Source organism: Sminthopsis crassicaudata, chromosome 2, assembly GCF_048593235.1.
Source record: "Sminthopsis crassicaudata isolate SCR6 chromosome 2, ASM4859323v1, whole genome shotgun sequence".
NCBI lineage: Eukaryota > Metazoa > Chordata > Mammalia > Dasyuromorphia > Dasyuridae > Sminthopsis > Sminthopsis crassicaudata.
The window spans coordinates 151,284,369-151,299,245 of record NC_133618.1 but is presented as its reverse complement, the minus strand read 5'-3'; the positions used below and the strand labels follow the sequence as shown (position 1 = coordinate 151,299,245).

Here is a 14,877-nt window from a genome sequence, read left to right as displayed (position 1 = left end):
GCAAATTAAGACAACTCTGAGATATCACTATACTCCTGTCAGATTGGCTAAGATGACAGGAACAAATAATGATGAATCGTTGGAGGGGATGTGGGAAAACTGGGACACTGATGCATTGTTGGTGGAGTTGTGAAAGAATTCAACCATTCTGGAGAGCAATTTGGAACTGTGCCCAAAAAGTTATCAACCTGTGCATACCCGTTGATCCAGCAGTGCTACTACTGGACTTATATGCCAAAGAAATACTAAAGAAGGGAAAGGGACCTGTATGTGCCAAAATGTTTGTGGCAGCCCTTTTCATAGTGGCTAGAAACTGGAAGATGAATGGATGTCCTTCAATTGGAGAATGGTTGGGTAAATTATGGTATATGAATGTTATGGAATATTAATGTTCAGTAAGAAATGATCAGAAGGATGATTTCAGAAAGGCCTGGAGAGACTTACATGAACTGATGCTGAGTGAAATGAGCAGAACCAGGAGATCACTATACATTTCAACAACGATACTGTATGAAGATATATTCTGATTGAAGTGGATATCTTCAACATAAAGAAGACCTATTTCACTTCCAGTTGAACAATGATGGACAGAAACAGCTACACCCAGAGAAGAAATACTGGGAATTCAATGTAAACTGTTTGCACTCTTTCTACTCAGGTTACTTATACCTTCGGAATCCAATTCTTACCGTGCAACAAGAAAATTGGATTTACACACATATATTGTATCTAGGTTTACTGTAACACATTTAATATGTATGGGATTGCCTGTCATCTAGGGGAGGAAATAGAAGGAAGGAGGGGAAAATTTGGAAAAATGAATACAAGGGATAATGTAAAAAAAATTACTCATGAATATGTACTGTCAAAAAATTATAATTATACAATTAATAAAAAAAAAAGGAAAAAAAAAGAAATCAGTGTAAAATAGATCTCACTGGTATTCCTACTTTTTTATTCTGATACTTAGACAACTGCTGTTAATCCAATGCTTTGTACCTTTTGGGCCAATGATAATAATGGTGCCAACTGAAAGATCATTCAACTATTATTGCGACAATTAATTTTTTTTTGCCCTCTATTTGTTTTTATTATTTTATTGGCTTATTTGTTTATTTGTTTGTTTATTATTTATTTATTTTTGGAGGCTGGGGTTAAGTGACTTGCCCAGGGTCACACAGCTAGGAAGTGTTAAGTGTCTGAGACCATATTTGAACTCGGATCCTCCTGAATTCAGGGCTGGTGCACCACCTAACTGCCCCTCATTCAACTATTATTGATGTTAAACTGGGTTTGGATTTGAGACAAAACACGATGGACCTAACTTTCCTTGGAAGTAAAAATCACTAACCCATATATTGCTTTCATGTTCCTATTCCTTTTCCTACTCTTCTCCCTATCCTCCCTTTTCTCCTGCCAAACTAAGGATCCCAAGTCAACTTTCTGTAAGAAGCTGGGACTCTCTGATCCATTACACTTCAGAAACCTTTCTTACATGAACCTAGTGCTCAGTACTGAGAAACATAGCAGATGTTTAATAAATGTGTATTGATTGCCTGAAGCATCCTCAGCAGGTCCACCTTCACTCATAGTCAGAGGAGATAACTTATATGTATTGCAGTTTCAGAGATACCGATAAACCCAACTTTCCCCATCAAAAAAAACAAAAAAAACCAAAACACTTTCTTTATCTTCTCCTTGAGGTCTAAAATTCCTCTAACAGGGAATTTCAGCAACTGCTTTCCATATTGTTGCTTTTTTGTGTGTGTGTGTGTGTGTGTGTGTGTGTGTGTGTGTGTGTTTTTTTTTTTTTTTTTTTTGCAGCTGTACTTAAAAAAAGAAATATCCAAGGAACATATTCATTTAAATTCGCCTATAAATGTGGGTAAAATTCCTCTCTCTCTCCACATGGTTTTTAGTTGACTTTTTACTTTTAGTTGACTTCTTCCATTAGCGTGTAAGCAACTTGAGGGAAGGGACTGTCTTTCTTTTGCTTGTATTCCTATTCATACCTCTTAGAATAGTACCTGGCAACAAAGTGAGCTAAATCATGTATTTTTAATCTATTTAAGTGGATAATTAGTAATCCATCTAATTTTATCTACCTCAGATACACTGTCTTAGCAGGACATGCCTCTGTATGCCCCTTTCCCTTTCCATGTTCCAACTCCTTGTTTTAGAACAATTATCAAACAAATACTAACTACTATTGCTTCATGGATTGAGCAAGGCTACAGTTACCATCCCTGCCACTTCTAAAAAAATCCTTCCTTGGCTACCAGACTTTATGTTTTATAAGTCATCTAGAAAAGCAAGGACTGTTTCATTTTTGTATTTGTTTCTCTAGAACCTAGTACAGTACTAGGTATATAATATGAATTTAATATACATGCTTTTTTATAACAATAATAAAGGAGACAGATAATAAACACTTACTTGAATTAATGTTTAAAGAAGGAAAGGCATCCTGGGAAAGACAAAACAAAAGAAGCTTGGATTGGGGCTGGAATCAGTGCTGAATTTTTAAATGGAATGAAGCATTAAGAGGTTCAACTGTATTGGGTATCTTGATTCATTGTGTTTTCAGGGGGACAACTGCTAAGGCTATTTTACACTAGTTTCAGGCAGGCCCTAAATTTTACAAATATAACTTTCAGCAGAACAACAAGGAAAAATCTGTTGAACATTTAAGATGCCAAATGGCTGCTTTCCATCATGGAGCCAACCTCTGCCCACTAAATTATTTTTAACAGAGTGTAATTATATATAATTTTCTTCCCTGCCAAGTTGAATCAGTCATATGCAGAGAGAGAGGCATCTTTCCAAATAGCTAACTGGGGGCAGGGTGAGAAGATGGCAGGTTAGTATTAATGTGTCTTGTCAATTTTTTCAATGATATTGACATTATAGGTTTTGAAATTAATCATTTCAAAATCACTTTGCTTCCCTCTTAAAGTAACTGAACACAGTATTTAGGGCTAATTCTATATAGAAAATGAAATGAATGCTATAGTTGTTTCTTGGATTCTGTGATATTTTTCTTAGAGATTACTTAGCAGTGAAACCCTTCTCTTCATCCTTCTACCCCCAACTATTAGCCTTAAGAACTAAATTATAAGCACAAATATTATCAGGAGAATTATAAGCAATCACATATTGCTGCATTTTTCAAAGACAATAAAGGAAGCCAACAAAAACTCCCCATACCTACATAGAGATAAGTTATTATCACAAAAACCCTTGTGTTTTCACATGTGGGAAGTTTAAGCAGGGCCATTGACATTCAAGAATTCTCTACTTCCTGTGTTATGAGATATCACCCCTTTCTGATCTTAGACAAATTTGTGTGCTTCCTTAGAAGCTATCCATTTGAAACTAATCCAAACAGTCACCTTCTGTCCATTTGTTCCCAGGTGAGAAATATATTCTGGATGGGAATCTATTTTGATCTGTGGATGAGGAGGAAGGAAGTGTCCTAAATTGGTCAGCTTGCTAACTTGGCAACTACTGATGACTAGAAGAATTGGTATCTACTGACAAGTATTGATCCTAGACTAGAAGAATTCAAACCTTATCCAAGAGTGCAATTCTGTGATTTCTTGTCTCTGCTTGTCTGTATGACTTGAAGTGGGTAACAGTTGGGGAAGAAGGTATCATTTTAATACCAATCCACCTTCTAACTCACAACATTTCATTGCAACCATTTGACACTAACTTCTGTGTATGTGTAATGGTTATAGAGCATTGTATTTTTGCCCTGTACTCCCTGGCATATGGATCACTTCTCAGAATCTTGTTTTCAAAGAATTGAAGGAAAAGCTAAATTCTAAGTTAGAGGTTAAAGAAAATAAAGATGCATTCCTTGCCCATCCAAGTTTATAAATTCCTTCACAGGGTCTGTGAATCCCTATTTTAAGAAAATTTGATTCAGTTGCAACAAAAACTAAAGACTGCATAGGATAAGGATAAAAATATTAGCAAATTACTAAATTAGGGATTTTTCTTCATCCCTATATATGAAAATGAAAACCCTTTACATTAAATAGATATTTAGCCTTGATTGTGTAATCTGCTATGTACAATTTGTTATTCCTTTTAAATATTCAGCAAAATTATCATATAAATCTCTTTTTTTCTCCCCTCTTTCTACTATCCTGGAGATGATTACTATTAGACACAAATAAGTATATGTATATGTGTGTGTGTATATATATACATATATATACACATATATATATATATATATAATTATTTTACATATATACTTCTATTTATCAATTCTTTCTCTGTTGATATCACATCTAATAAATCAAAACTATGTAAACTTTGCCATATCAAACAATCCCCATGGAAGAAAATTCTTTGCAAATGTTTCTTGGTGATAATATTGGCAGTCCTTTGAAAGCTAAACGGAAGATCCATCCAAAATAGATGCTCCTATTTTGAAGGCAAATTCTTCCTAGAACACTCAGAAAACAGTGTTCTGTTTGAGTAGAGAGGAAAGAAGAAAGAAGCTTTCTTTGTTTGCTTTCATATACTCTGCTGGAGTGAGATTCTCTGCTGGGATTTGCCTGCCTAGAAGACATGTAACAAATCAGTATCGCAAAGATTAGAGAAGCATCCCTCCATCCCACACATGATATGTGATCATATACCTCCCCCCCCCCCCCTAGGGATAATAATCACAATAGTTAAACTTTTTTTTTATGTTTTATCTTTGTAGTGTGACTTCCTTTAGATCAGGACTGTCTATTTTTTTTATTTATATCCCCAGAATTTAGGACAATGCTTAGCACATAGCAAGTGCTTAATAAATGTTTTGTTATTTATTCATTCTTTCACAAAGTGGAAATCATGAGAGCATATTAGCCCTATGGAAAGTCTCTGCTCCTAAAGAAGTAGAAGGAGAAAGAAGGTATAGGAAAAAAAAAAAAGAGCAAAAGAGTATGTACTGCTTTTTCATTCTATCTATAAGCTATATAAAGTGCCATCACTTTTCAGTGAGATTTGAAAAACAAAAAAGCTATAAGAATTCTACTATTAAATTCTATTATTAGCACCCCAATTCCTATTGATTCCTTCTTTATACTAATAGGATAGTTACCATATAACTTATCTTTTCTAAAGTCATATATGAGCTTGTGAAAAGGTAACCCAAGCCTACAGAAACACCTCAGCCATTTCCAGTGATCCTCAAACTTTTAAAAAAGGGGGCCAGTTCACTGTCCATCAGACTGTTGGAAGACGGGACTATCGTAAAAACAAAAACTCATGCTCTGACTCCGCCCCTCAGCCCATTGCCATAATCTGGCGGGCCGCATAAACATCCTCAGAGGGCTGCATCTGGCCCACTGGCCATAGTTTGAGAACCCCTGCTTAAACAAAAGAGAACAATAAATACCTTTACATTCCGGTTTGTCACCGGTCCAATTGCCATTGGACTGACAGAGGAGACTACTATGGCCAACCAGTTGGAATCCAGGATTACAAGTAAAATGGACCTCATGGTCCACTAAGTACTTGCTGCCAAATTTTCTCCCATTGTATGGGGCTTCCAGTGCAGGGCAGGAGACTAAAAAAAGAAAAGAAGTGAAATTATTTCAGTGATGATCTATGTTCCAAGAGAAGGTAGGGTGATATTGGTTCTGAAGTTAATTCTACAGATTTAAAGGAGGAACTAAAAGTTAAAATCCTTTGCAAATCTATGAAAATTGATTTCCAAGCTCATCAGGCAAAATGCTTTTATGGCCTTTTAAAATTCCTTTCCCACCTGTCACTGAGAAAGGTAAGATTTTAGGTGGGGTTTGATGGAAACCAAAGAAGCCTACATTTTGAGATGAAGAGGAAGAGGATTCTAAGAATGAAAGACAGTATAAGTATCTTATTCAAAGAATATCAAGGAGGTCAATGTTGCTGTATTACAAAGTACGTGATGGTAGAGAGGGCATAAAGTATAGGAAGAACAGAAAGTTTAGACTTTGAACACCTAACAGGATTTTATATTTGATCCTGGGATGACAGAATCATTGGGGTTTATTGAATAGGAAGTAGGAAGGAAGGGTCACATGGTCAGAGTTGTCCTTTGGAAGTACACTTTGCAGTTAAGTGAACAAAGCTTTTAGAGGCCACTTGGTCCAGCTCCCTCAATTGAGGGTAAATGACTGGTCGAAGATTATCCAGGAATTAAGTGTCAGAAACATGATTAAACTTAGGACCTGGAACTAGGGCACTTTCCACTGGAGCATGCTGCCTCCTCTTCAACAAATTAGTTGCTGAATTTGTTTTCTTGAGTGAAGATTTCTAATTGAGCTTGTTAATATGTATATGATGTGTACTGGTGAACAGGTATCTCCTGTAAATTATTGGGTTTTCCCAACTGATATTTTTCCTATCTTATTTCCTACCTTCTGTTATGTAGTTTTGTGAATTTATGTGAACGTCTTTCTCCTTTCCCTTTCCCTAGCCAAGAATCCATCCCTAAACCCTGTTCTCATATACCATCTTCTTAACTATTTTTTCCTAGCCCACATACCTTTCTCTTTTGATACTTCTACAGTATCTTCAACTGACAGCCATGGAGAAAAGATCATCTGTATTCCAAAGGTCTTCAGATTTTTTTTTTTTTTTTGCCCACATACCTTTCTCTTTTGATACTTCTACAGTATCTTCAACTGACAGCCATGGAGAAAAGATCATCTGTATTCCAAAGGTCTTCAGATTTTTTTTTTTTTTTTTTTGCTCAGGACTTCATCATCTCTAGAGATCTTGTCTAGCTCCTTCTGCGAGCATCACTTACCCCAAGAAAATTCCCAGAAGTGAGAAATGATAGTCAGTAGGCTTACAGGATCACATATTTAGAAATGGAAGAAACTTTAGAGGCCATTTGGTTAAATTATCTTCATTTTACAAATGAAGAAACTGAGGTTTATAGCAGCTGAATGACTAGTCCAAGGTGATAGATATACTAAGACTAGGAAAGGTCTTCATTATATCATAGAAACAAATTCCAGGAAATGTACCTCCATCCATTGTTCATATCATGCCAATAACTTTAGCAAGGAGTCACTGACCACCATGACATATCTCTTTCTTTCTTTGACCAATAGAAGATATTCTCTCTCCTAAATGAACCTATACATAATCCTCATCATTTTGTGAAATATTGGAAAATTCTTCCTTATTGGAAAATCTATATCTATCCTCTTTAGGGAGGTAGAACTTCCAGAGAATTATATAGTTTTTTTTTCTGTGATCCATTTTTTAACCTTCCAACTACCCAATGTAAGTTTAGATTATCCTATGCTCTTGCATTCTTTAATCTTTTTGTTTTCCTCTTTCTCTACTGTGATTTCTATTCTTTTTAGAAAGCCTCACTTTCCCCTCAAAAAAATCCAATAGCATTCTGTTGGATACTTTAGAGCATTAACATGAAAATCAATAGAAAAGGGGGACCCCAAATTATATATAAATATTCCTACAGGTCACAAATGTAATGGACTTAGTTTTAAAATGTAATATTATTGTGTTTGATTGCATTTTTATGTATATTATTAAATAGTTCCCAGTTGCATTTTAATCTGGTTCAGACCATACTTAGAAGTGTTGTGGCCTATGCACTGGGAAAAAACCCCCCACAAATTAGCACAATCTCTGCCCTTCGATGGCATAGTCTCTTTCAAAGGTTCTCTAGTTTGGAATGAGGGAGATTTTTATTTAATTGCACTTCTTTATCTGTTACCTAGTTGTTTGGCTTCTCAAATGCCTTATTTCTTATAGTACTGCCAAAGTCAAAATACAAGACACAAATACCTTTACTATTATCTTTGGGAAGTTCTTCTAGAGCAAAGATTTTTAAACTGTAGGTTGCCACCCTATATGTGGTTATAAAAATTTCTCAGGTGAAAAGAAGTCACTAATGGGAAAAAAAAAAAAAGTTTAAGAAACCCTGTTCTAGGGAAATCCTGCTTTCATCTACATTTCTATCAGATATTTAAAAATTTTAAATATTTATTTATTGTCTCCATTTTACCCCTCATTTGGCCACTATTTTGGAAAAGAGACCCTAACGATAATTTTTTTCAAAAACTTTCACCTATTTTGGGGAGAAACAATCAGGGTTAATTAAGTAACTTGCTCAGGATCACAGTGCCTAGTGAGTATCTGAAGGTATATTTGAAATCAGGTCCTTTTGATTCCAGAGCCAGTACTCTATCCCCTATACTATCTAGCTATTCTAAATTTCACTTATTTCTGAAAGATTCCAAACTTTATAAGTACATAGTTAATGCTCTTGATCATTGAACACTGGAGGAATGAGGGAGTGATCTGAGTGATAGAGTTAAAAAAAATAAAACTGGAAGCTAGAAATTACTTCATTTTCCCCAAAGAGAAAAATAACAAATTAAGTATTAACATATACTTTAAAAATGCAGAATCATCAAGAGTGGATCCCCTCTGGTCTTCCTTGGCCAGGTCTTCAGAAGAGAGCAAAGAGGAGAGTTAAATGCTTATCCTGGGAATCTAGACGATCCCAGAGATCATTTAGGTATAGGTATTTTTCTAACCTCTTCGGTAAAGATGAGGCAAAGAATTTAATCAGTATATCAATCAATTTCTGTGAGATTATTTTCCATCTACTCTATATATTCCTTATATGTCTATAATTTGCATGTTGTCTACCCTGAGTCCAGGGACCATGTTTTGGTCTTTCTTTGTATCCCCAGTTTTTAACACCATGCTTAGTCTGTAATAAGTACTTAATAAATATCTATAGACCGACTGGCTTACTATGCTCACTCAAATGGATGTATTTTTGACCCAGATGATCCAAATGGCTTGTCTACAGCTTATTGTTATATTTCCTCATAGCTTTTGACTCTGAGTCTAGCCTTATTTCATTTATAAAATCTATGATTGGAATGGATTGTTAAGACCTGCCTACGCTATGCATATCCAGAAGAAGAAAAAAAAAACAATTAAAAAGATCCTTGATTCCATAAGTTTGGACATTCAAAAGCCATGGCACTGGGATCTATTTGCTCTGACATTCCAGCTCTAGAATCTCTGAAACATTTTTTTTTCATGATGTTTTCATGTGCTCCAAAGACAAATTCCCAGTTTGGGGTACTTTGCTTATATTTGATTATAATTAGAGCCAAGAGTGATTTGTACTCTGTCAATCACACAATTACTAGATAGTTCTCTTCTTCAACATTTCTGTTTTTGAAAGGAAAAGAACTTTATCTTGTCAAGCTCTCTAAAGTTCAGATCATAAGCTCTCCATGTTCATTATTAAACTGGTTATGTTTCTCTGGTCATTATGACATCAGTAAAATAACTTTTTTTCACGTTGGGGAAATAGCCTGTTTAAAAAAAAATTTTAGTTGATTTTAAAAGCCAGAGTATCACAGGATGAGTCAGTTCCTCAGTGGGTGAAACATGTACCAGCACCTGCTCATAATTGTGCCAAAGGAAAAAGTGCCCCATTGGCTTATCTATGCTGTGGGCAACAGACTGCACAGTGCACCACTGTTCATAAGGGACCAAAGGGAAGGATGGGAATAAATACCTGTGGCAATTCAATCACAATATTGGGGGAGCATAAAAGGAGCTTGGAAAATGGTGCCATCCTCAAATTCATGGTGTCTTTTCTTCACAGGATTATTCCAGTCTCGTTCATGGTACTGTATCACAGTCATTGAATTCAAAGGAATTTCTAAACTGGGAAGTTAGTCCATTAGTCACAGATCTACTGGATCATCAGATGATAGGAATTAGAACTTTCAAGATCACTTAATCTAAATGCCTCCCATTTTATAGATTATTGTGATTTTTTAAAATACCTACTATGTCAAGGCATACACTAAAGTCCTCCTCTACAATCTCAATATGGTATGAGCACCCTAAGGTCCTGTCAGCTATACCAATAAGATATAAACACTGGAAAGTCCCAAGTCTTCTGATAGGAACTCCTGTTTTGAATGTATATCTCACTGAGATTATGGTATTGTATATATATATTATACATAATATATTATATTTGCCTATCGATTGCATATATATGGTTTGTAATAATAATTATATATATATATATATATATATATATATATATATATATATATATATTACTAATTCTCTCTCTCTTTTTTTTTTTTTTTTTTTTTTGCTGAGGCAATTGGGGTCAAGTGATTTGCCCAGGGTCACACAGCAAGGAAATGCTAAGTGTCTGAAATCAAATTTGAACTCAGGTCCTCCTGACTTGAAGGCTGGTGTTCTATCCACTGTACCACCTAGCTACCCCCAATTTACTATCTCTTTAAGAGTACTGAAATATGTGAATTGTTGAAAGAAAAGTAGTTTGTGCTGTTAGTCTCAAAGAGAAAGTTGAATTAATGGGAGTATTTCTTTTTGTGGAATAAAGGAGAAAGTTGTTTGATCTGCAATCCATGAGGATCTATGAGATATCTATGAAGAAGACACAGGAAGAAGGTGAGAAGAATTATCCTACTTATTGAAACTATTTTAATTGTGGTATTATTTTTTAAAAAAGAAAAAAACTTTAGAAAGAGAAGTTTATGAAGAATCTATAAGGAAGTTACAAAAACAACATATTTTAAAAGACTATTTTCTATTATTGCTGAAGAGAAGATAAAGGAAAAAAAGACTATAATGGAAATATTGATTCTCTATAGAGACTTTTATTTAATATTGGTTAATGAATAAAATTAAACTAAATTTTCATACATATCCACTACTGTTATGTTGAGGGCATAACTCTGTGACATTGGTCATCACCAAAATATTTTAAATAGTTATAAATGTCTTTATGCTTGCTTTTGCTTTTGTCCACTTATATTCTTTTCATATTAAGTAATTTCAGTATTCAATTATAGATACATTAGGAAAGGAATTTTCTCCATTTTATTAATCAAATAATATTTAATTAGCTGAGGTGAAGTTAAAACTAATTAACTGACATAAGAAAGATTATATGGTTGCTAAGAAGAAACTAATTCTCACAATAAACTTCAATTAGATAACTTGAGATGATTAATCAAACTATGTAATTATAAATCAAATAGCACGCTGAAGTTGGGTGATCTATAAATGAGTGAGGTTACACATAAGACTCTATTTAATCTTGCTACATATAAAGTCAAGTACATTGCTCTTTTATGTCTGTTATGCAAGGACCAGCTCTCATTAAGTACATAAGTACACAGTGATTATGAGAAGTCTAGCCTAAGGGAGATGATTTTTCGAGCCAACCCAATTCATGAACATGGAAAGCTTCTGATCTCTGAAGAGAAGGGAATTCTGAGAATAAAGTAAGAACCTTTGTAGTATAGTTATGTTCAGGGTACTTCCACAGTTCCAGGGTATTATTATTATTAATGATAATGACATCATTAATTAAAGTTAATAAAATAAAATATAATATTTATATTGTATCTACTATATGCCAGGCACTGTACTAAGTGCTTTACAAATATTATTCTACTTGAACCTCACTACAATTCTGGGAGAGAGGTGTTATTATTATCCCCATTTTACAGTTAAGAAAACTGAGGCAAAAAGAGGTTAAGTGATTTGACTATGATCATATAGCCAGTAAGTGTCAAAATATTAGAAGTTATATAATCCAACTATCATATTCAGATAGAGATGATAAGTCCAGAGAGACTAAATTAGTAACTGGCAGATCAAGAATTTGAAAGCAGATCTTTTGACTTTTCTACTAAACCATACTCTCTATGATATGGAATCAATCTATGATGATAAAAACTGGAAATTTCAAGTTGCCAAAGATTTTTTTTCTATACTATTTCTTACTTTTTATTCACTTGTTTTTGCTTTATCAGCCAAGCCTCTAGATCAAGAATTGGTAAATTACACATCAAGGTCTAAATATGTCCTGCCACTTATTTTTGTATAGTCTACAACCTAAGAATAGTTTTTGCCTTTAAAAATAAAGTTTTATTGTATTTATTATGTCATATTTTGTTGTGTTGGTTTTTATATTTTTAAATAAATTTTTATGGTATTTATTGTATAATTATATCATCTTTTATTGTAATTATTCTATAGTTTTCCAACCCCATATCTAAATAATGACATATTTCCATTGCTGGGAGGTAAATAGGTGTGTTCACTTCCAGAAGAGGGGAGATATTTAGATGCATTGGGAAAAAGATACTAGAGAACTGGTTTAGTAAGATATAATACCTTTCCTCAAATTAGACAAAGGTCATGCAGCTTTAAAGATGCTTAATGATCATAGAACAATTGTCTCTTTTTATAGATGAGAAACTGAGGTTAACAGAGATTAAAAGATGTGCTGAAAGGAATACGAGAAGTAAGAGAGCTAAAATTTAAGCCCAAACTCTCTTCATTATATTATTTCTTCTTGAAGGGCAGGAAAGTCAAAGGCCTATAAAAATATAATAACAATAATAATAATCACCACAATATATTGCCATAGCAATTTAAAGTTTACAAAGCACTCATGATATCCCTGTAAAACAAGCAATGTGAAGTTTATGTTGTGGCTATTTTACAGATAGGGAAACTGAGGCACAGAAAAGTTTGTTTTTCTTTTTTTTTCTTTTTCCTTTCAATAAATATCACATATCTGGAAAAGAAAAAAGCCAGCATTTGAACCCAGGTCTTCTTATTTTAAGATTCATTGCTCTTTCTTCTATACCAGAACAACATCTTCAAAATGGGATCAAGGATTATGTAGGTTACTTTGGGAAAGGAAAACTAATTCAAAATTAACCCTTAGAAAAAGTCACAGATGTTAGCATGATTGCTTTGCAGCATGTTGTTACTGGTTAGCCATCTTACCTGCTGGGACATCTGGGAGAGCTTTGTTCACAGAATTCTGGAGCATAGTCAGCCGGTTCTTCATGTTACGAATTCCCTCTGTAAAGCGAGTCTCTTGGCCCTTTAACAGCTGCTGCATTTGACGGATAGCAGATAGAAGCTGCTGTTTATTAAGACAGTTCTGCAGAAGAAAAAACAGGCATTTTTGTTTGTCCAATAGCCATATGACATTTTTTGAGCATAACCTCTGTGATCTAGCCCTAGATGTCTACTTTTGCTGCTACAATGTTATTATTATTACTGCTACTACTGCTACTTGCTGCTTTTCCTACTGCTATTACTACTATAACTGCTACTATTGCTACTGCTGCTGCTACTGTTATACTAAGTTTAATCAATATTAATTATATTTTCTCTATTACTTTCTTAAGAATAGACAATCAACAACACATGAAATCAAATCCTATCTTATTTTTAAAGTATAAACTCTTACACTGAAAATTTAGCAACTCTAGGGAGTCAGAATGAACTGGCTTGACACATACCCTATCACAAACTTGATGGTATGACTATCACAATGCCAAAGTCCCAGCAACTAGACAATCTACTAGACTATAAGTTCCATATTTTCATTCCATGTAAATATAGGATCACTCTGCACACAGTAGTTATTTAATAAATGTTTGTAGTATTTTATTTTCCTTATTTGTTATATCGTATTATATTGATGAGCTCATTAGTCCATGACCTAACTTTGATCTTCAACTTAAAATAGTTCTGATATTGAGTATAACTTTAGACCATCTTCAATCATATTTTACAAAGAAAGGCCAAAAATATCTCTTACCCTCAAGGATTTAATATTTTAAAGATAGAAACAATGTGTAAATAATATACAGATGGGTGATAATATGGGAGGGGAAGGCATTAGTAGCAAGACAGGCTAGAAAAAGTAGAATTTGAGTTGAGTGTTAATGGAAGCAAAGAAAATGAAAAGGTTGGGATGAAGAGAGAATGCATTTCAGTAATGCAGAATGGCCAGTTCAGAGATTGTCAAGAGACAAAGTATCATGTTTTCAGATTAGCAAATAGCCAGTGTAGCAGGATCATAGAGTGCAGAATACAATAAAGTGTAACAAGATTGGCAATATAGGAAGGGCTAGGTTACAAAGATTTTAAGTGCCTTAAGAAGCTTTTGTGCTGGATCTTCTGAGTAATAAGGAACACCTAGAACTCATTGATGAGGGGTGTGACCTAGAGCTAATTTTTTTTTTTTTTAAAGAAAAATCACCTCGGCAGGTGGAGGATGGATTGGCATGAGGAGAGATTTGAAGTAGGAACAGCTAAAATGCTCTTGCAGTACAATAGGCAAGAGCTGATCAGGGCCTGAACCAGAGTGACAGCTTTAAGAACAGTAAGAAAGGAACACAAAATATGTCATTAAGGTAGAAATTTTAAGATTTGGCCACAATTTGGATGTGTGGGGTGATTCCTATGTAGAATTGAGAATAACCCAGAGATTGTGAGCTGATATACTGATCTCTCAATAGTAATAGAAAAGTTCAGAATTAGGGATAGATTGGGAGAGAAAGACATTAAGATATATTTGGGATATGTTTAGTTTGAGATACCTTCAAAACACCAGTTCAATGTGCCCAAAAGGCAGGTGGTGATCAAGTCTACAGCTCAAGAGAGAGACTAGGGCTGGATTCATACATCTGGGAATCATCTTTAGAGAGAGGTTAGTTGAAACAGTGGGAATTGATGAGACTACTAAGTAAGGTGATACAGAATGAAAGGGAAAGAAAATTCAGGACAAAACTTCAGGGGATGTTCAGGGGTAATCAGCAAGAATGCCTCTTCACAATATTGAGAAACAGCTGTCAGAAGCAGGAAAAGGTGTCTCAAAAAAAGCTAGAGAAAATGTATCCAGGAGAAAGTGATCAATACTGCCACTGAATGCAGAAAAATTAAGAAGAATGAGTATTGAGGGGGAAAGACTATTAGATTTAGCTATTGTTCACTGGTAACTTTGGAGAAAGTAATTTCAGG

At 34.4% G+C, this 14,877-nt stretch overlaps 1 protein-coding gene across 1 annotated transcript in view; it reads right to left on the bottom strand.

Annotated features, from left to right (window-relative positions):
* FBLN7 (fibulin 7) overlaps positions 1-14,877 on the bottom strand; it is a 78,477-nt gene that overhangs the window by 24,877 nt on the left and 38,723 nt on the right. The window contains exons 2-3 of the mRNA XM_074287691.1: positions 12,847-13,006; positions 5,402-5,572 (exon numbers count right to left, since the gene is read on the bottom strand). Of these exons, the coding sequence (XP_074143792.1) occupies positions 5,402-5,572; positions 12,847-13,006 (331 nt within the window). The remainder of the gene's footprint in view (positions 1-5,401; positions 5,573-12,846; positions 13,007-14,877) is intronic.